Genomic DNA, 22,339 nt, shown 5'->3' with positions numbered 1-22,339 from the left:
ATCTGCAAACCAGGAAGAACACTCACCAGAAACTGAACCCTGCCAGCCTTTGACCTTGGAGATCCCAGCCTCCAGGTCTATATGAAAATAAACTTCTGTTGCTTAAAACACCTAATTATGATATTTTATCACGGCAGCTCAAGGTGACTAATACAATGACTGTGCAAATTGTTATAGTCTTTATAAACAGAGAGCTTTGGCAAAATCTATTTGTATTAAATCTCTAGGTAAATTTAACTAGAAACTGAACATGCCAGCATTTGTCTGAAGCTGCACTTGAATAGCTGAGTTGAAGTTTGTGCAAGGATTGTAACTGTTCATAAAGAATATAACCAGATATGGCACTCATTCAATGTGACTGTGTTCAAAGTATTTCATAAACTCCTTGAATCATCCAAATAACCATCTGAGACCAGAACTATTATTACCTATGCAGCAAATAACAAAAGAGTAAATCTATTTAAAAATATTTGCCAATAACTGTCGTACATTTGACCATTTGTGAAACAGTTAGTGCTACATGTTCAAACCACTTTTACTGAACATCCTAGGAAACTATTTCCCAGGGTAGCAACAAGTAGCACAAGTGACTCTGAGGAATAGGAGTAGATTGGAGGCTGAGGCACCACTTGCAGGAGATTCTTCAAGACCAAAAGATCAAGCTTCACTATTGGTAACACCCATCAAATCTAAATCCTTGCTTGGCCAAGCCAGAGATATGTAGAAAAACCAGTATCAATCCAAATGAAAAACCCTTCGCACTGGGGAATCTAGAAGGTAATGTTTATTGGTCTGATATCAGTGTACGAGGGGACTATAACAGAGTCCAAATCACCAGCCAGGAGTCAGTTTAGAGTGAGTTTAAATACAATTTGCATGTGGGATGCAATGAAAGCCATCCTCAGAGGAAAATTTATTGCACTGAGTTCACACATCAGGAAAACAGAACGAATACAAATAAATAACTTGATGCCACACCTCAAACAGCTAGAAAAAGGAGAGCAAGTCAAGCCCAAAGCCAAAATAAGAGAGGAAATTATAAAAATCAGAGCAGAAATCAATGCAATAAAGACTAAGAAAACAATCCAAAGAATCAATGAATCAAAGACTTGGTTCTTTGAAAGAATAAAATCAACAATCCACTACCCAGCCTTATTTTAAAAAGGGAAGAAAAAGCCAAATTGATGCAATAAGAAATGAAAAGGTGAAATCACTACAGACTCTACAGAAATACAGAAGATCATCAACACCTATTTTGAAAACCTCTACTCTCAAAGGTTTGATAACACAGAAGAAATAGATTCTTAGAAACATATGAAGTACCAAAGCTACATCAAGAGGATGTAAAATTGCTGAATAACCCAATCTCTGTTAATGAAATTGAAAATGTAATTAAGTCCTTACCTACAAAGAAGAGCCCAGGCCCAGATGGATTCATTGCAGAATTCTACAAGAAATACAAAGAAGACCTAATGCTGACACTCCTCAAACTATTCAATGAAATTGAAAAGGAAGCAATCCTTCCTAAGTCATTCCTGGAAGCAAATATTACTCTCATACCAAAACCTGAGAAAGACCCAACTGAAAAAGAGAACTATAGACCAATCTCCCTAATGAACACAGATGCACAAATCCTCAATAAAATATTGGCAAATAGGATGCAGCAAATCATCAAGAAGATTATACACCATGACCAAGTGGGATTCATCCCAGGAATGCAAGGATGGTTCAACATAGTGTAAATCAATAAATGTAATCCACCATATCAATAAAGCCAAAAGTAAGAATCACATGATCATTTCTATAGATGCAGAAAAAGCCTTCGACAAGGTCCAACATCCATTCATGATAAGAACTTTACAGAAAATTGGAATAGATGGTCTTTACCTCAATATAATAAAGGCCATTTATGACAAACCAACAATCAGTATCATACTAAATGGACAAAAATTGAAAGCCTTTACTTTAAAGTTAGGCACAAGACAAGGATGTCCTTTATCACCTCTCCTATTTAATATAGTACTGGAAGTACTAGCCAGAGCAATTAGACAAGAGAGAGAAATAAAAGGGATAAAGATAGGAAAAGAAGAAGTTAAATTATCATTGTTTGCAGATGACATGATACTCTACATAGAAGACCCCCTAAACTCCATTGAAAGACTCTTAGATATAATAAATAAATTCAGTAATGTAGCTGGATACAAAATCAATACCCAGAAATCAATAGCATTCCTATACACTAACAACAAAATTACGGAGAGGGAAATAAGAGAAACCACATTCTTAACACTAGCAAGCAAAAAAAAATGAAATATTTAGGAATTACTCTTACAAAAGAAGTGAAAGATCTATACAGGGAAAATTACAATACACTGAAAAAAGAAATTGAAGATGATTTCCGAAAATGGAAAGACATCCCTTGCTCATGGATAGGAAGAACAAACATTGTGAAAATGGTCATTCTCCCAAAACTGTTATACAGATTCAATGCAATCCCAATAAAAAATACCATCAATATACCTTATAAATCTAGAGAAATCACTCCCAAAATTCATCTGGAACCAGAACAGACCTGGAATAGCAAAGGCAATTCTAAGCAGCAAAGGCAAGGCAGGAGGCACCACAATCCGTGACTTGAAGTTATACTACAAAGCAACAGTAGTAAAATCAACATGGTACTGGAATCAAAACAGAGACGAAAATCAATGGAATAGATTAGAAGATACAAGCACAACTACAAACACACTCAACCACCTTATCTTTGACATCATACTCACAGACTTTGTGTTGACCTCAGCTCTCCCCCAGGTGATCCTCACTCCAGAACTCAGTTTCATCAGGCTTTCTCTGGAACATGGAAGTCCTCATACCAGACATAAAGAGAAACATGGCAAGCCAACTACTGGCCTGTATGCTTTGCACCAATGTCACTTCTGTTCAAACTGCAGTAGGTAATGAAAGTCACATAGCCAAGCCTGGTAGAAAGAAAGATAGAAAAGATAGAAAATATTGAATCCCTAATTACTCTATAGCCTGCAACAAGGAGTAGTTCCCCAGAGTATCATTCTTTATGGTTCTCGGGTCCACTTTCTGGGCAGCTGTTCTGTTTCATCATCTTCAATGGCCATATTTAAAGAGTCTAGGCTGGGGATATAGCACAGCACCTACCTGGCAAGTGCAAGGTTCTGAGCTTGATTCCCAGTTAAAAAAAAAAAAAAAAGTCTGCCCCAAGTGAGCGGATTTCTTAGCCCCGTGCTGACAATAGAAAAAGTCAGGACCCAAGTAACATTTTAGTGCTTGAGAAGACGCAGCCTCCTTTATCCAGGTTATTATGTCACTTGAAATCTTAACCAGTTTCTAATATATTTGATTACCTCTACCAACAGTAATACCTTCTACTCATTTTGAGAAAAGACATCATCTTTACACCTTTATTTCTTTTTTCAAGTTGCTTAACTACCTACAGTAACTTACAGGATATATCTTGATCCATTCAGGGATTTTTAACAGTTAATAAGATCATCACAATCATGATTTGATTATTTCCACAAGGTTAATCTTAAAGGACTTTGTTATCAATTTTATCTTGACTGTTTGGACTTAGGAAGAAGTAACCATTTCCACTTAAATATAAAATATAAAATGTTTGGTTTCTTTCAATTTCCTCACTAACAAATAACTTTTTAAAATTGTGTCTCTTTTTTGTAGTCCTTTGTGAAAAATAGTCAATAGTAAACAAGCAGTTTATATTAACTTTGCCCAGAAGTTCATCAAAAATAATAAGCTATGTAGAGAAATTACCTACAAATTCTTAAAATACCCTAAATGTTTCACTAATGTAAATTGGGATTTACTGTTCTTCTAAATCCTTATAACAATTTATTGCTGGTTGAGTTGCGGTCAGGTACTCATCTAGAGCCTAGATATTAGGAGAGAGGAGGCTACTAGGCAAGTTTAATGCAGGCACGGAGAAAGTCACCACCACTGGAATGTCTGGCTCTCTGAAGACAAAGGGCAGGATTTGGGCTTATATGTGTCCCGATGGCAGGAAGCACAGGGAGGTGATCTTAGCTGCTCGATGTGATGAAACAGGGGGATTGGGTTAATTTTGCCACTCAGGTTTTGGCAAAAGCAGCTGCGAAGAAGAAACCATAGGGTCTCTGGGAAGAAGGGGCTCAGCACCATCCAGACTCAGCATTGGGTCGTTGCCATGGTGACTGGGCAAGTCTCAGGCGGGCAGGGGACCTAACATTTGCCCCATCCTAATGTCGAAACCAGTGGCAAAAAACAATAAAGTTTAACATTTTGTTTTTGAATCAGGGTAACACTCTATACTATGTCTGGAATTCACTTGTGCTGGCTAGGAAAAGTAAAGTTACCCTGTGGTAATGGATGAAAAACTGCATTAGTGGCATGCAGGCTAGTTTTATTTTCTGCTCCATAGCACAGGTCTAGCACAAGCCAGCAGCAACCCTGTTCCTTGTACGGTCCTGGCGTGATCAGGCACATATGCTGCCTCCATCTGAAACAGCGCCCTCTTCAGTTCAGAGGAAAGAGGGGATACTTAGGACTGGAAATTCAAATTGCATGGATCAAGGAAGTCTCTTGACCCAGATATGCATTAATGTGGTCAGAGCACAAGCCTCTTCTGATAATGGCTGAGGAAGGCTGGAAATATCTGTGAAAAATAGTGTTATCTCCCATGTGTAAAAGGAAAAGTTTGTCCTCTCTAGTTTTGTTGAACTATCTTACCAGGTTTTGTGCTGCCAGTAAATCGGGAGAAATAAAATTCTATTATTTAGACTCTTCCTTACAGTTCAAGAATAGAACACTATGAGATTTGTTTTCAAAGGCTCCATTTTTCTTATGTGTTATTTGTTCCCTCCTTTCTTACCCCAATTTTGTTTGATCTTTACAAATAGTTTGTTGCTCTTTTCTTCAGGTTCTATCTTCTTAATTTCTGTACTGTTTTATTCTCTTTTATTCTTTGGAGTTCTGGGGAAGGGTATCCATGTCAACAGTGTTCTCCTGACTCTTCCTGAGTTAGTGTATAAATCTTTTTTTTTTATTTAAGGAGAAAAAGGAAAAAAAACAGAAAAAGGGTACAAGTTATACAGAATTTCAGAAAAAAAATAAACAGTAGCAAATCACTAGTTAATGGAGAAATATTCGTTCAAGTTACAAGATTAAAGTATATAAAGTGGACATTCAAACAGTGAGACTGCAAACAGTTCTGTTCAATGATCCAACAAAACTCAGTAATATCATTGTCTATCTTATACACTTAAATATACATGCAGTTATATCATTTAGAGCACTTTCTTTTCCTCTCTTTTGTACAATGACTATTACACTTTTTGGGTTTTATTGCTCCCACAGTTATTACTTTTTTTGGAAGAGAGTAAAACCAAATGTGACTTAACAGAACAGAGTCAGTTAAATCAAAAGGGTGGACATAATAGGTAATGTAAAAACATAATACAAGGGGATCAACAATGGTTACCATAATGCCTCCCACTATCTCAAATAGAATTGCCTATATCATAAGTTATAATAAAATTGAACAAAACAGTAAAGAACAAAACCATAACATTGGAGACATTACAGGTCTTCAAAAGTAGATAATAGTCATCCAGTATGGGCGTCATAATGAATCCCACTATCTTCACAGCTGTTGCCTAAACTTTCGAACCTGGTTCTATCAAGCAAAGCAGAATAGAGGAACATCAGTCAAAACAAGATAGTGAGCAATACAGGGCTTGAAGTCAAGTTAATAGAATACCAAAGTGGGTTACTATAATAGATCCTGCTTTTTAAATTTATTTTTCCTTTAATTAAAAGGATAAAAATACAAAAGTAAATAACAAAATGGAGATTGAGATAAAAGAGGGCATAACAACTAAACAGTGCAGATCAAAACATAACCATTTAAGCAAATTAGTGTTTCACCACAAGATAATCCCGACATAAAAGTGGTTACCATATTGTCTCTTTCCTTGAGATCTTTGAGTATAACTTCGTATACTGTAGCATCAAATATATCAAAACAATGTAAAACCATTCAAGAGAATGACAGTATTACAGGGTATTTAGAATCAACTAACAGATAATGAACTATTGTTTCTGTATAATCTCCTTGTCTATAAAAGTTTTTGTTTATACTATCACATATAATAAAATCCAATAAGATACAACATGTTAAGACCTATGGAGACAGAAGAACAAAAGCTTGATGGGACTTCAAAATAAGATGATACCAAATCAGCACTACCTATTATGACATCGTTTTCTCCAAAATAGCTGCTACTATCATCCAATCTTCTCTACCTCATTTCTCTTGAGCTCTTTTTCGGTCATTAGTTGTCAGTTTGTCTTCTTCATTTTGTTTTCTGCTCCATTCATTGTGGCCTCTCTGCCACTATTTCTGGATTCTTCGTATTTTTCTTTTTTTAGAATATCCTGCAGTATTCTCTGTAGAGTTGAATTGGTGGTTGCATATTCCCCTAGTTCCTCTTTATCCTGAAAGCACCTTATTTTTTCATCAATTTCTAGGGATAGTTGTGCAGGATATCTCAAGCTTGGCTGGAGGTTACTATCTTTCAAAGCTTGAATTATTTCCCCCCACACTCTTCATGATTTGATGGTTTGTGCCAAGAAGTCTGCTGTAATTCTGATGGGTGTTCCCTTGTAAGTGATCTGTTTCTTGTCTTTGACAGCTTTTAATATTCTGTTCTTATATTGGATTTCTGGAATTTTGATTATTATATGCCTGGGAGTAGCTCTATTTGGGTTGTAGGTGGCTGGTGTCCTGTATGCCTTGTATATCTGAGTATCTTTACCATTTGCTAAATTAGGGAAATTCTCTTGGATTATTTCTGTGAATAGCTTTTGTAGTCCATTTGTTTGTGTCCCCACTTCTCTTATGTTCTTAACTCTTAAGTTATAGATCCTCTTATCATCTTCTAGTTTTTGCATTGTTGCTGTTTGTTTTTTTGTTATTTTTAAGAAGTTTTTCATTTCATGCTCCCATATTACAAATCTTCCCTCCAGTTCAGATAATCTGTCCTTAGTTATGCCAGTTTTTGATAGAGTTTTTAGTTCCCTGGTAATCTCTTTGAACCGGCTTCCTGTATTCTATGTGTTCTCTATTTTCTCCATCAAACAATTCTCCCCTCTTTTTTTGTTCTTCCATTCCACCATCTGCTTTTTCTTGGGTGGTGCTTAGCATTTCTCTGACTATTCTGCTTATGTCTTGCTTCAGGTCATTAATAACTTCATTTCTGAACTCATTTATGAGACTCTGGAGATAGCCTTTTATGTCTATTGGTGGTTTGTCTACTATTGCCTGTTTCTCAGGATTGGGGGCCGAGGAGCCTTTCTTATTGCTCCCTCTTCCCATATTCTTTGTTCCTTATATATGCAAGCGTATATATGAGGCCCAGCTTCCTTCTCTGTCGGCCACAGTCAGATTGAATTGCACCAGCTAGGTGTTCCCGCCCACTGCAGCAGGGACCGGGCAGCCTATGAGGGGCCCGCCCCTCCAGGCTTCACCACTAGGGTGCCCCTCCAGGAGCTGGGACCTGGGTTGTGCTAGCCTACTGGGTCTCAGGCAGCAGCGTCATGTAGGCTAGGCACTGCTCACCAATCCCACTTGAGAGGGGGATATGTGACTGAAGTCACTACAGCGCCCTGTTCCAGCAAGTCTGCCCGGTCCCAGAATGTCCTCTGTTGGCACCTCCTAGACCATAGGAGAGTCCCAGTTTCCCTCACTCACTGGAGGTCGACGCACGGCTCCCCGCCCAGCTCTTAACTCCGTTCACCGATTCCCATTCTCAGAGCTTTCGCATTTCTCTCTCCCTGCCGAGGCAATTCAGATGCAGCAACAGCGGCAGATAACCCAAATCGCGGCTTCCAATGGTGTGGGCTCCAGCTTCCATGCTCAGGCTTTATCTGTTCCTGTTATAGCACCAGGATTGCATTCCTAGTTGGTATCTCTCAGCCCAGTTCGTTCTTGTGTCAGCAGGATATATCTCCTCTTGGTTAGGATTCCTTACTCCGCACCATTCCTGGATTCTAAGCTGGGTCTCGCAGAGAGCCTACATAGCTGCTACTGTCTGTCCACCATGTTCTCTCCAATCCCTAGTGTATAAATCTGATCATGAACGTAGGTTTGGTAAACTTTACTTCTGGAAACGTTGCCAGTGGTTGAGGGATTATTTCTCTAGAGAGATAGTTATACTTCCTTCTCTTAAGTAACACCAACTTGAGATCAGTTTTGTATACATGATATAGCCTAGATTTTTCTGCATTATGTAAATAGTATAAATTTTAATCTGAAACTAAACTATGCATGAGGCACTCATTAATTTTATTGGAAGAATTTTTTTAACCACCTAAATTACAGTGCAGGTTGAAGTGTTTTCTTGTTTCCTGGAACCACTGGGTAAAATTTTTTCCCCTAGTTTACCTGTTATGGTTTCCTAGAACTAAGTGGTAGCAATGAGAAAAACACATTCTTCTGTGAAAACTGCAAGTTTTGTGAATAAAAAGGAATTGAGAGTTTTAGGCAGTCTCAATTAGATTAGCAAACATAACCAGTAGTTTTCATGCTGATGGCATTGTCCACATCAGTGCAGTGCTGTGACTTGGGTCTGGCTTGTGGCAGTGGATGGCTTTCTGCAAGATGCACCATAGGGATCTGCTTTCAATCCTGCTGTGTAGAATGGTCTTGGAAGTAGGTTTATTTAATTAATGCTCAATTCTGACAATATTAAAAACTGAGAACAGCCAAGAAAACGTGAGGATGATTAGAGTTGCCCATCTCACCCCAGTCTCTCAGCTCCCTGGCAAGAACGAGAAAAGTGATAGATGTAGATTCTGGCAGTGGTGCTTCCTGAATGTGCCCCCAGAGCACCAGCCACACCCTATAATCCATTTTATGGCTTTTTGGGTTAAAATTTAATCTTTTGCCTGCTCTGTAACAGTGATTCCACTCTAAGATTTTAGCTAAACCATCAGACAATGAAACTTTATGTGAAGAAGGCACTGGAGAGAAACTGGGAGAATACAGGTTGTGCCTCTGCACCTTGGAGTGGTCCCTGGATGGAGGATGATCCTGAAAGACCTGAGGTCTCCCAGGTGTGTAGGTTCAGTCTTGCACGATGGGCCTGGCTTGGCTTCTGCAGAGCTGGTGCTCAGTCAGTAGCATGAATAAATAACCCACAGCTGGCTGACCCTATCCCTCCCTGGAGGTGTGGTTGGGAAGTTCCTCTCGCAGACACCCACAAAGGACAAGCTCCTGCACCCCCACAGAAGCTGATGGCCAGCAAGTCTACAAGAGCAAAGCCACAGGCTGTGCAGCTGGGCTCTGCAGTCAGTCGCACTTAAACCTCCAGGTGCACCCAGCTCACTTCAGAGGCTGAGACTCAATCCTGGGCTCTACTTCAGCCCAAAGGGCAGGGGCTCCTCCTCTTATCTGTTCTCTCTTCTTTCCATAGAGTTGTCTCTTCTGCTCAGTATCCAGTCCTTATGAACTATTCAAGTTTTTAACTTTCCCTGTTGGAGCAGATATGTAGTTTCTCACTGTTGATGGATCAACTGATACAGATGTTCTGCACATCAGTGGCATTGCTTCGCACAGGTTTGTTATTTTGAATTTGGAACACAGTTTGTTCTTGTATGCTAATTGTTCAATGTTCTGTCTGAATTTATCAAATATTTACCTTGAGATAGGCCTCTTGGAACAAGTTTGAGCATATTATCTTCACTATGTTTTGTCATAATTATATTTTGTACGTAAGTAGAAATGAAAAGTATTTTTGTTTAATGTATCTGTTGTTCAGTTTTCTCTCCATACTTTCCAGAATCTGTTGAGTTTTGTTTTTTTTTTTTTTTTTGAGAAAAAAAGTTTGCACACACACATGTGTACACACACACACTCAGCTTTTGCTCTTCCCACTATGCTGGGGATATCACTTATATTTCACCATCTAACATATTAGGTTTTAGATTGATATGTATTTGGACCACATATTCTTGTTCTACTGAATGTGTTTCATGTAAAACAAGTAACAAAACTATATACTTGCCCATGTAGAAAATTTTAAACTTAACACACTTTTTTGAACCTTTTGACTTGGTATTATAAATCCTGTATTTTAGGTTTTCCAATATCAATATATCCTACGTAGCATAGTCATAGGGGCAGCTAAAGACCGGTTGGGTTCAAGCACAGAAGTTACTTCTCAAAATTTTGGAGCCTAGGAGCCCAAGGTCAAAGATCAGCAGAGGTACCTGGTGAGAGCCCACTTCTGGTTTGCAGGCAGCTGTCTTCTCTGTGGTATCTTCCCTTGGGAGCAACAGTAGGAGAACACTCTACTATCTGCTCCTAAAGAGCAGCTAATTGTGATCATGTCTACCCACCTTGTGACGTAGTTACTGCCCAACATTTCTTACATCTAAATCTTATCACATGGGATGTTAAGATTTCAACACCTGAACTGGAACGAGGCACATTCTATCCATAGCATTAGGTTTCTGGAAGGATATTCTTTGACAGAAGATACTTGCAGATTCTGTGCAGCTTTGGAGGTGTGATATTATTTGCTTGAATTAGAAGCTGCAGTTTTGTAAATCTCCTTCCATTCCTTCGAATCCAATCAGCATTTAAATCTTACTCTTCTATCATTGGAATAGGAGGCTTAAAATGAGATCTTCCCAGCATCTACTCTGAACCACATGCTTATTCTCCTTTCTTAAGATCAGTGTCTCCATAGTGCTATAACAATTGCATGTTGCTCCTTCACCCTCACATAGCTACATGAATGTCCTAAATAAGGATATTCTGCAGGATTGTGCTAGTTCCACTGTGCTTACCTCAACAAGTGCTTAAGTAGATCCACTTAGATACCAGCATCCTCCACAGCCATAAGCTTCCTGTGATCATCTTCAGAGATATTTTTGGTAAACTGCTTTGAAATGTACTTGTCATCAGAATAAAAGATTCTCATCCATGGTGGCACATCCTTCTGGAAGCTTCCTTCTGGAAGCTGTGGCAGGAGGATTGCTGCAAGTTGGGGGCTACCTTGGGCTACACAGTGAGTTCAAGGCCAGCCTGGACTACATGGAGAGTCCTGTTGCAAAAAAAAAAATCTTTCCTAATACCATAGTAATGGATCTTTTTATTAAAAGTCTTTTTCCTGGTGAATTACTCAATTTTTATGTTGACTATTTCCTACTCTATGACTGAAAGAAGCTACATTATAACTATAACTTAATCTCCAAAGTGATAAACCAAATTATAAACAGAACTCTCATGCCATATTTTATTCCAATGGTCATGTAGTACAATTCTGATGCAATGAGAGAGGGAGCTATACAAGGTTACAAATATCAGGAAGCAAAAAAATGTGAACATTGTGCAAGTTAGCTGCCACAAAAGATGTACAATTAAGTCATCCAAAAAGATACAGTTGTTCACTGTTCAAAATCTGGATTTAGGAGGTTTTTTTTTAAGATTGTATTCTACAATAAGGCATGATAAGAACTTTTGGGCAGGCAGGTCCCTGATTCTAGTAACATAAGACTATTTCACCAATGAATTTAGGGTGCTTTGTTTCATTGGGGGGATATATACAATAATTTTTAGGTTTTATCCAATTATTTTCCATTTACTATAGTTTTTAACTTTAAAGAACCTATAGCTAACATCTCTAGTGGATACTTAGTAAGTGTTCTTTTGATTATAATGCTTTATCAGTGTTAACTGACGTGGTAAACCACTTCTACAGAAACTCTTGAATTATGGAGACTCTTTCAGGATAACAGCTCCAGGAGGCAGTTACCTGAAAGTTCGGCTGCTAATAACTGGCTTAAAGATTATTAAAAACCAAAGTTTTTTCCAGTTTTTAAGTTGTCAACATAAGAGCTGTGATTAGTTGATTTCCTTATTTATATGCTGCTGGTTGTGAGTAGTACTTTTTCTTTGACAAGACATGAGGCACTTTATTGAATTATTTGCAACTGTAATAAACATTCATGTTCTCCACAATAGTTACAGTTAATTCCACGTATTGTTAAGAACTGCAAAATCTGTTCACATGAGAGATCTTCAGTCTTTACTCAATTCAAACGTGTGAATTTCTGAAGCAGTCTTATATAGTGGCACTTTCTCTAGAAAACCTCTAAGAATTTATTGTCTGAAATTATAGACTGAATACAGTCAAGGGTTTCATGTTGGGCGCAGGCGCTCAACATACTCCGCCCAGGACCAAGAGCCACGTCAGCTTCCGCAATGTGTTATGTCCCTCTCCAAATAAACTTCTCCGCGGCAACTAGTGATGTTTACTCCGTGGCAGCTTGTGATTGGCCACAGTCAGATAGGCAGCTTGTGATTGGCCACAGTCAGATATATAAGCCAGAACCCGCCTCAGTAAAGCGGCAGTTCCTGTTACCAATAAGAGCGTCCTCTGTCTCATTGGGGGGCTGTGCCAGTCAGTTTCAAAAGAAACCTTAAAGAGACAACCAATAAATGTTCTGACACTGCCCTTCGAATTTGGTCTCTCGGACCTTTCAGCAACATATTATCACACATAATCCAGAGTATGGTGAATACTTGTTCTTGCTAAAAGGAGGCCAGAACATTTGCTTTTAACTACATGTATTAATCCATAAGTCTGAGATAAAAGGACCTGAAATCTGAGAAAATGCCTCCTGGAGCATCTGTAATGGGATGATGGAGTCAGTTTTCCCTCCTCCATGTTTTCTTTACTGCAGGAAAGACTTTTTTTTCCTATGATCTTCCCTTACACCAGGCAGGAAATGAGCTGGGCCTGGAAACCACAGACAGAGCAAAGTTTAAAGTGTCCCTTTGATTCTGTCTTATTTTTATATCCAAGGGCAAAGATGCAAATACAGCATTTTCAATTGGAAAGAGGAACAAGAGTAGGAAAGAGCAGGGTGGTGGGGAGTGATATGAGGGGAGACCATGAAAAGGACAAGTCCTCCCTGCAGGTGAAGGGGACAAAAGGAAATTAAGATGTGGCATGTACATGTACAAACTCCCCATGGCAAAGGTAATCATTATGTACAGCAACCGTGTATGGACAAAAAAATTAAATTTTTAAATTTAAATATCTGTTTGCCTTTCACTGTCTTCTGTACGTGGATCACATTTGGGGTCACTTTGAAATGTATGATTTATATGTAGCAATGTGTGAGTAAATGTTTAGCAGTTGACTCTAGAGGAAAAGTACACACCCACAAAGCACACATATGCATATGCCTATTAATGAATTTCAGGACACCAGTTAAAAGTAAATGTAAACTTTTCTCTTAAATGTTTCTTTGTATAATTTCAAAAATAAATCTAAGTTAAATTGTTTCCTTGGTTTTCAATCTAGACCTGTAGCTCTAAAATAATTGACAAAATCAACATAATTTTACAGCCAACAGTCTCACAAAATCAGACTGCTAGTAACTAACTAGTTACTGTTTAGAAGTCACAAATATATTGGCAGGATACAAAAGTAACTGACATTGGTTCCACCAAGTAAAATTAACCTGAGTTTTGCTCAGATGTCAATTCCATGTGCAACCTCTTTGCTGAGTCAGATACTGCCATAGTTTTGAAGGCTGAAATATTTCCCTATTATTTGGGCTATTCACAATGTAGTAGCTACAGATATGTCACTCTTTTAGATTTAATCAGCATTGTTAACATTTTCTCCTAAAGATTTCCTAAAGTTTGGACAATCAACAGACAATAACTAAAATTTACTTTAACATGTTGATTTCCATGCTACAAAAGGTCCTTCAGGCTCATTTGCTGCTCACCCATCACTGCATGCAAATTACATACCACCAAGCAGAGGGAATTCACAGAGGTGGCCTCAAGAGCAGAGATCAGAAACAGTAAAATGCTAGCAAACAGTTATGAATGGATAACTGTTTTCACCATTCTACATTTATTTAATTATACTTCTACACAATTCGTTTTTTAATGTATTCAATGAACAGTTGCAAAATTCCTGAAATTTTAGCAACTGACATTTCTAAATAGGTTTGCACTCACTAGAACCAGCCCCAGCACAGTGCTGATGCTGTGAAAGTTTCCTAAGGGAGCTCTCACACATAAATGTTGTAGCAACAGATTTGAATGAGCACTTAATGATTTCCTAAAATTTCTGGTTACCTCATTTATCTGTATTTTAATCCATAAACTTCTTGCAACATTTTCTGTGCCGCTAATTTGCTGTTGCTAAGAGCAGTACCTGTGAGGTGTTTGTGCTTAGTAACCCCTGTTTAGTGAGTAGGTGGATGGATTTTAAGGCTTAAAGTATATTAGCATTCCAAGAATAAACTGTGTACTTTCACAGTACACCAGAAAAGCATTTTTCCTTAATAGCATTTATTCACTTTTACATTCTGTTTAGGAATTTAGCACTTACCAACTGACATTCTTAAGTTGCCTTGTGTTATCTTCTAGTTTTGATTTCGTGATAGCTCCCACAAACTTCCCACAGAAGTTCTATTCACCCCTCCTACTACTCCTTCAGCAGCCCACAGCATCTGGTAGCCACTAATCCTTTTCCTGTCGCTGTAGCTTTGCCTTTTCCAGAATGTCACATTGTTGGGCTTTTTTGGCATGCACTGTAGTCTTTTCAGACTCATTTGTTTTATTCGGCAATGTATATTTAAGGTTCCCTTCATGCTTTTTTCTGTCTTAGTGCGTTATTTTAAAAATCTCTACATGATACTCCATTTGCATGGATGAAGCACGCTTTATTTACTCATTCACCTACTGAAAAACATCTTGATTACTCCCAATTTGAGACAATTATGCATAAAGCTTCCATAAACATTTATGTACAGGTTTCGTGTGGATATATGTATTCAGCGCATTTGAATAAATACCTAGGAACAGAATTGCCAGAATATGTGGTGAGAGCATTTAGTTTCACAGGAAACTGCAGAGCCAGGGATATAGCTCAGCAGCACAGGGCCTTCCTGGCAAGCGCCAGGTCCTGAGTTTGATTCCCAGCACCAAAAATATAAGAACTATCTTCCAAAGTGGCTGCTCAATTCAGTATTTCCACCAGCAATGAATGAGTTCATTTCACATCCTCATCGGCACTTGGTGGTGTCAGTGTTTTGGAGTTCAGAGAGTCAAATAAATGTGAAGTGATGTCTCACTGTGGTTTTAATTTTTATTTCTATATGACACATATAACACCCTTCCATTAGGTTTTATATATGTCCTTTTTAAAGAAATGTCTCTTCACAGCTTTTGTCCATTCTTAATAGAATTTTAAATTTTTACAGTTGAATATTCTGCATATATGCTACATATTTGTCTCTTGTCAGTTGTATCTCAACTGTCAGAAGTCCAAAACCAGGGTGTTAGCAGGACTGGTTCTTTCTAGCTACTCTGAGGAAGAATTTGACCTGGACCTCCAGCTTAGTTCTGATGGCTGCCAAGAATCTTATAGCTACATCACTCCAATTTCTGCCTTCATCCTTCTATTGCCTTCCCTTCTGTGTGTGTCTTATGTCTCATATAAAGACACATCACTGGTTTTAGGATAGATCCTTAAGGTTATACAAGTGTAATCTGAATGGTAATAACAAGGGGATTAGAAGACAGGTGTTAGAAGTGAAACTTCTTATACAATGTAGAATTTATATTTCTCTGTGGCATCAAGGAGCTAAAGGACTCACTCAGAAAATCTTTAATTTCACTATCATATTTCCTAAGGGGGGACATTTTCAATGATCTAATGATGTTGTCATATTTCAGTGGAAGGCAGCAAGCTTAGCTTTTATTCCCAGCATCATGCTATTTAGGTGTCATGTGACAGTCATATTACTCCAGCGAGTTTAGTTGGACCATATAAGGAAGCATAATCAAAATGGAAAAGGCTACCGGGTGTTTACTTTATTTCTATATGATAAGAATTGAAGGCAAACTTAGTAAAATATGGTCTAGATTTGATGCCTCAGGATTTCAGAAGCATCACTGGACAGCAGAAAGAACTGAGCAACAGATCTGCTATCTCAGGTCTCTCCTACAGATTCTTAGCTCCCAAGGAAAGGTTTGGATTGATATCATCATAAAGGCAATCAGGAAATTCTGGTGATCCACAAATTTTCCCAGAGGACCAGCTATACCCTATTTGGCTCTAATTTTTAAGTGTGATTCAAGACCAATACATTTAATCAATTGTGGTGCTGTGCTGGACAGGGTTTTGGTTGTGACAAGTTGAAAGTTATGACTGATTGGTCAGACAGATGTGTTTATAAATCAGAGAAACTAATTGAAATACAGCAAGTAAAAAAGCAAGAGGCCATTAAAAGTATTCTTGCAGAAAACCTTAGAAAAGAAAAGTTAGCTGTAGGGACAGAAATAGCCCTCAGACAGTAGAAACAGAGACTCAGAGATATCCCCTACCTCTCAACAGCCACAACACTTCTAATTTCTGATTTTGGTTTCATTTTCATTTGCTCCAAGAACTAGGGATTCAGCTATTGGCAGCTCAAGATTATTTTTCTGAAGTATTTGTATTGTCCATACCCCTATAATGTGTCTTTTTAGTCTCCAGGTCTGAAAATGCCAAAGATTTTACTGGCTTGTCTTGGAGAACACTCCCAGGCTCTGAGCCCCTGGGCACCCAGCTAGTATAGTTGCTTTACTGGCCAACCCTGCATGCATGCTGAGCACCTTGCCCTGGTGACCATTCTCATCACCCCAAACAGAAAGTCATGAGCTCACTGTAATATAGGATACACGGGAGAAAAACAGAACAAAACAGTGACTTACAATAGTCATCTTAGAATCCTTCCACAATGGTATATTGTTTTTGAATATTTTTTAAACTATTGGTTACTTTAACTATTGGTAACTATTGGTTACATGTGTATTTGAACATGACATCATCATATAGAAAAAGGTTTTTCTTATTTTGTCCTAGCAAAAACAAAAAAAAATTTAAAACCTCTCAGCTCTGCTACATAGTTTGTACATTTTAATTGTGTGTATTTCTCCTGTTCTTTACGGTCATTCCCAGATTGCATGTTTTTAATACAGTCCTCAGAAGAGTAAGGCAGCTCCCTTGTTTCATGATTTGCTCCCTGTATCTCTCCACTGCTCATTCACTTACTTTGGAAAGTAACCAGACATACTTATTTCCTCCTCAGGCTTTTAAGCTAAGCATCCTTTGTCCTTGCTCATTCTTAATTTCATTTATCTTTATCTTTTTTCCACAGTCCAATTCCAGAACACTGCATTTTTAAATTTATAAATGAAAAGCAGCTAAAACTCACCAATTAAGTTCCACTTTACTTATTGTTTTCTTGTCTAACACAATTTGTACAAAATTAAGAAGATAAACGCTAGCATTTTTAAGTGACTACAATTATATTAAATATGATTGTCAGGGGGTTGAGCTCAGTGTGGTAGGTGCCTGCTTGGCACAAAAGTTGTGAAGGCATTGAGTTTGAGCCTCGATACCAAAAAAATATAAATGATTTACTGAACCTTGAGAACAGCTCCTTCTCAGAAACTGTGGATTCCTCTGAGCAGACTGTTTATTTCCAGTATTATTTCACAGTAAGCTGTGGGGCACTCCCCTTAAGGAATTACTTGCATCTGATTTTTTTATTATTCTATAATGCTTCAAAAATGAAATATTTTTAATAATTTATAATATTAATAGAAATGAGGAAAAGTCCACTAAAACTACTACTATTCCACTAAGAAAAATTACCTGAGTAAATATATTAGCAAGTGCCTTTTTAATCATCTGTTGAGTTTAACATGAGATTAATTTTTCTTCTAACCTTTTGAAGTGAATTAAGTTTGTGTTTTACTTAAAATTCAAGCAATCTTATATTCCTAGATGGACCCTAGTTTGCCATTGTTATTTTTTAAAATAATTTTGTCATGCCAAGGAGCCAACCCAGGCTTTGTACATGCTTGCCAGGCACTCTGCCACTGAGCCATAGCCCACCCCATCATTGTTAATCTTTAGTGGACTGTCCACAGTTGGTCGTTTACATTTAAAGAAAGGTTTGTAGAGTCTTATTCATAATTAGACTGTTCCACATCTAGTAGCATGCTTTTTTGAGTTTTATCATATTTGTGACAAAATATGAATGAGGTTTATTAGCTACGATTTATCTTTTCTTAAATGTCTAACAGGAGGCCTGAAGCTCAAGCATGTTAGATCACTGATGACTCCAACATTTTCCTCATACCTCTTAGTCTTCACTGCTTCATAGGTTCATTTTGAATTATTTTACTATTTCAGAAATTTACATTTATCAATATTTTCAAATAAATTAACATTGTTTCTTTAAAACTATGCCTTTATACTTTTAAAGCAATTCCTATATTTATTTTCCATCCCTTTCTAAGTAAATTCTCCAAGAGGTTTAATATTTCCCACAAACTGTCCTCATATGTATTCAATTCTACAGGCTTGGGTATAAGTTTATGGACACAAGTATTGTTAAGAAAATAATTTTAAATGCAAATTTTAAAGGAATTTTTGTAAATTCGATGTGTGAAGATCCCTGCTTTGTTTTGCAGTGTTTGAAGAATTTGAGGACTTTTTGTATAAAAGTTTTTTGATTGCTTTGTTCTCAGGTATTTCTGTGGGTGTTTACTGACAAGGTGTGCTTTAAAAAATCAACAAATATTTTGCCTCATTCGGTGGTAGAACCCAGGGTCTGAAATTCCTGAGTAGGTAGTGATAGAAAAGCTTCCTTCTCACCTTACTCTAGATTTCATAATGGCAGTAGGTGTCAGAGACATTTTCTAAGTTTTTCGTATAAACTATCAAAGAGTCACATCTTGCTTTGTTAACAAGGCATGCTTTACAGACTTCAAGGAGTAAATCAGACTGGAGCGCTTGGAAATACTTTGCTGAAAGATACCCCAGAAAACATGCAGGAAAATGGAGGTGACTGGTGCTTAATGATGTCTTGTAAGCGTTAGAGTACACTAGACATTTTTCTTTGCTTCTAATTCAACCACTTAATGCCAACTCTACTCTCATTTTAATTAAGTGTAGAATTAGACTGAATGGCTAGATGGGGATACCCTCTACCCAAAGAAGTCCCAACGTGGGATTCCACATCTTCATTCTTAGGTGGTCACAGCCACACCCTAATGTGGATGTGCTGCATTCCCGAGGGTGCTGGCGCCACAGTGGCCAGAATTCAGCTGGCTCAGCTACTCCATTAGCCCTAACTGGGTCCGCACAGTTAGTTCCACCCAGGATCCTAAGTTCCCGTGGCAATATTTCTGAGCACTGAAATGAATGCCTCTTTAGGCAGAAGGGGATGTTCTGGGTCCTGCTCCTTTGAAAAAGCTGCGGTCAGTTAAACTTGTGCTGGCGAATCACTCTGTAACCCCTTTGTATGCGGCTCTCTTCCCCTCCAATTCCAGCCACTTGATCTCAATAACATGCTAAGTCTTCACCACACTAGTCGTGGCAGTGGCGATATATCAAGTATCTGGCCAGCAGCGGAGCCTGAAACTAAAGCTGTGAACACGTTGCGCCCCAACACCAGCTTGTGGTTTCAGCAGCTTCCGGTAGAGGACGCGGGATGGCCGAGTCGGCCAGCCGCGTCGTCTGCCGGCTCCGGAAACTCAGCGACCAGGTACTGAGTACAGATCCTAGGTACCGAGTGGCCCTCACAGAGCTGAAGATGGACTTGGCAGACTGAGGGCATCAGGGAGACTAGGGCTTAGCTTGCACCCTTCTGCGATGAGACAGAGCTCAAAAGATTCTGTTATAACAGAAAAATTACCGTTAAGGCAGTTTCCTGATCTTTTTTACAGCCTTAGTGCAGACTGTGGCTCATCTGATTGCCTAGCCATCCATCCAATCAGAATTTTACAGGTTTCACTTCATTTAAATACAGGTCAGTATCCAATCATGTTGAATGATTTTTTTTAAAAAAAATCATTTACATGTCTTTCTATAGCTATCACAACTCCTTTTACATCAACACAGCTTGAATATTTTGGATGTTCTTTTGCAATACTGGGCTTACACACAACTGAAGGCTTATAGGTAATCATTATGAAAGGGGAGCATGTAATATCAGGACAGGCCATCAAGAGATATTTTTACATCTAGGTCCTGCAGCAAGTGTACCACAACATCAGATCTGTTCCCAGGTCTTAAGCATTGTGAGTCCTCTTGTCTGTAATACCTTTGAGTGCATCTCCAGGAGACTCCAAAAGTCCTATGGCTGCCACCACCAGGGAATCTGACCAGGCACTCAGGGTCTGAGGGCAGCCAGGCAGTCATCAAATATAGCAGTGCTGAATAAAATTTTCGAGCTACCAGGCAAAGATCACGAGCTTCATTGCTTAATAAGAAGCTTATGACTTATCAAGTATGTTTGGTTGTTATATTCAATTATAAAGCAAACATCACTACATTGGTTCTACGGAGGGTATGGATTTATTAAGTCACATTTTCAGTGAAAACTCATCTCCAGGGAAGCAATTCAAAGAATCCTCAATATAATCCCAGCTCTGAATGGGTGCTTTTATTGATGAATGCTATGGAGAGTCAAGCTTTACCATTTCCAGGTCATCTCTTACCAAGTCAAACCCTTTATCAGGTAACTGAGCCAAAGGGGCTGGCAGCTGTAGACTTAGGAAAACCTTAGAAAAGTCTGACCTAGCAGTACTAAGGCTGGTTTCCTTCCTGTTTATGTTGACAGATTTTTGAAGGACAAAAAGTTACCAGGGGTTCAGGCTAGCTTGGACTTGAGTCCCAATGCTCAGAGTACCATCTGTACATTTCTCCAGTCTACATAGCTTTCAGAACAGATTGGCACTGAGAAGTGAAAACCTTGTTTTTGTTTTTAGAGCCTAACAAGTTGGCTTAGCTAGTCAACAGACAAAACTTTTTTGACTGCACTTCAGATACAAAACAGGGTCCCTCACCCTGAACTACATTCCTCAGCCCTGAACATTTTGTTATATTATTTATAAATTCCCTGAACTTATCTCCTAAAGGGAAGCCTGCACACACTGGGGAAATATTGAGTCAACTTATTGGTACTGTAACTAAACATTTGTCTAGTTTATCAAGTCACAAGCACACAGTTCCTTCCTTCAGAAAGCATAGGTGGCTCTTAAAAGAGCCTTTGGTTTGGAGACAAGATCAGCTAGACATCTCACTTGGAGCTGGTGTACTTGGTGACAGCCTTGGTGCCCTCGGACACAGCGTGCTTGGCCAGCTCCCCGGGCAGCAGCAGCCGCACAGCCGTCTGGATCTCCCGTGATGAAATGGTTGAACGCTTGTTGTAGTGTGCCAGGCGTGATGCCTCGCACGATACCCGTTCAAATATGTCAGAGACAAAGGAATTCAAGATGCTCATAGCCTTTGAGGAGATGCCCGTGTCTGGATGAACCTGCTTTAGCACCTTGTAGATATAAATGGAATAGCTTTCTTTTCTAGATTTCTTGCGCTTCTTCCCCTCCTTCTTTTGAGTCTTAATGACAGCCTTCTTGAACCCCTTCTTGGAAATTGTGGCAACCTTCGAAGTTAACTCTGGCATTGCTAAGTGAACAACTCTACAACACTTAACCCCAGGTTGCGCACGAAGACAAAACCAAGTCAGCAAAGACCGTTAGGAGGTGACCACAGAGGTATTTATAGGAGCGGCATTCAAATAAGTACCATTACCCACTATCTGATTGGATAACGGAAATGGCCAGTATGCAAATGAGGTGATTCCAGTGAGGTTTTTCTGATTGGCTAAACAGCCATCCAGTTGTCAAATCACAGCGTGCCATCGGACTATAAATAAGCCCAGTGGCGGTTGCTTGCTCGCTTATCTCCTTCCCATCATCTGCAGAGGAATGTCTGGGCGCTCAAAGCAGGGTGGCAAGACCCGTGCTAAGGCCAGGTCTCGCTCTTCCAGAGCTGGCTTACAGTTTCCTGTGGGTCGAATATACCGCCTGCTCCGGCAGGGCAACTATGCGGAGCGCATCGGGGCTGGTGCCCCAGTCTACCTGGCGGCCGTGCTGGAGTACCTGACAGCAGAGGTCCTGGAGCTGGCGGGCAACGCTTCCCACGACAACAAGAAGACACGCATCATCCCGCGCCACCTGCAGCTGGCCATCCGCAACGATGAGGAGCTCAATAAGCTGCTGGGTGGAGTGACGATCGCCCAGGGCGGCGTGCTGCCCAACATCCAGGCCGTGTTGCTGCCCAAGAAGACCGACAACCGCCACCACAAGGACCAGAACAAGTGATCCCTCCAAGCGACAAGTCTGAGTGACCAAAATATTGAGAAGAAAAACCACACAAAA

At 39.1% G+C, this 22,339-nt stretch overlaps 2 protein-coding genes across 2 annotated transcripts; one reads left to right on the top strand and one right to left on the bottom strand.

Annotated features, from left to right (window-relative positions):
• Window positions 1-21,139: 21,139 nt before the first annotated feature.
• Window positions 21,140-21,582, bottom strand: LOC100726109 (histone H2B type 1-A). The gene has a single exon (XM_003468776.2). The coding sequence runs from the start codon at window positions 21,580-21,582 to the stop codon at window positions 21,199-21,201; it is 384 nt and encodes a 127-aa protein (XP_003468824.1). The 3' UTR covers window positions 21,140-21,198.
• Window positions 21,583-21,886: 304 nt separating this feature from the next.
• Window positions 21,887-22,325, top strand: LOC100725835 (histone H2A type 1-A). The gene has a single exon (XM_003468775.2). It carries the CDS (start codon window positions 21,887-21,889, stop codon window positions 22,280-22,282), a length of 396 nt encoding a protein of 131 aa, XP_003468823.1. The 3' UTR covers window positions 22,283-22,325.
• Window positions 22,326-22,339: the final 14 nt, after the last annotated feature.

The sequence above is a fragment of the Cavia porcellus genome, unplaced genomic scaffold (assembly GCF_034190915.1).
Source record: "Cavia porcellus strain 051 isolate PalLab524CR breed Dunkin Hartley unplaced genomic scaffold, mCavPor4.1 scaffold_13, whole genome shotgun sequence".
In the NCBI taxonomy this organism is placed as follows: Eukaryota; Metazoa; Chordata; class Mammalia; order Rodentia; family Caviidae; genus Cavia; species Cavia porcellus.
Note: the sequence above shows the minus strand (reverse complement) of the source record. Positions and strands in the feature narration are given on the sequence as shown.

What these genes read in the sequence shown, in the direction of transcription:
- LOC100726109 (XM_003468776.2), bottom strand. Translation starts at nt 21,582, where the DNA reads ATGCCAGAGTTAACTTCGAAGGTTGCCACAATTTCCAAGAAGGGGTTC.
- LOC100725835 (XM_003468775.2), top strand. Translation starts at nt 21,887, where the DNA reads ATGTCTGGGCGCTCAAAGCAGGGTGGCAAGACCCGTGCTAAGGCCAGG.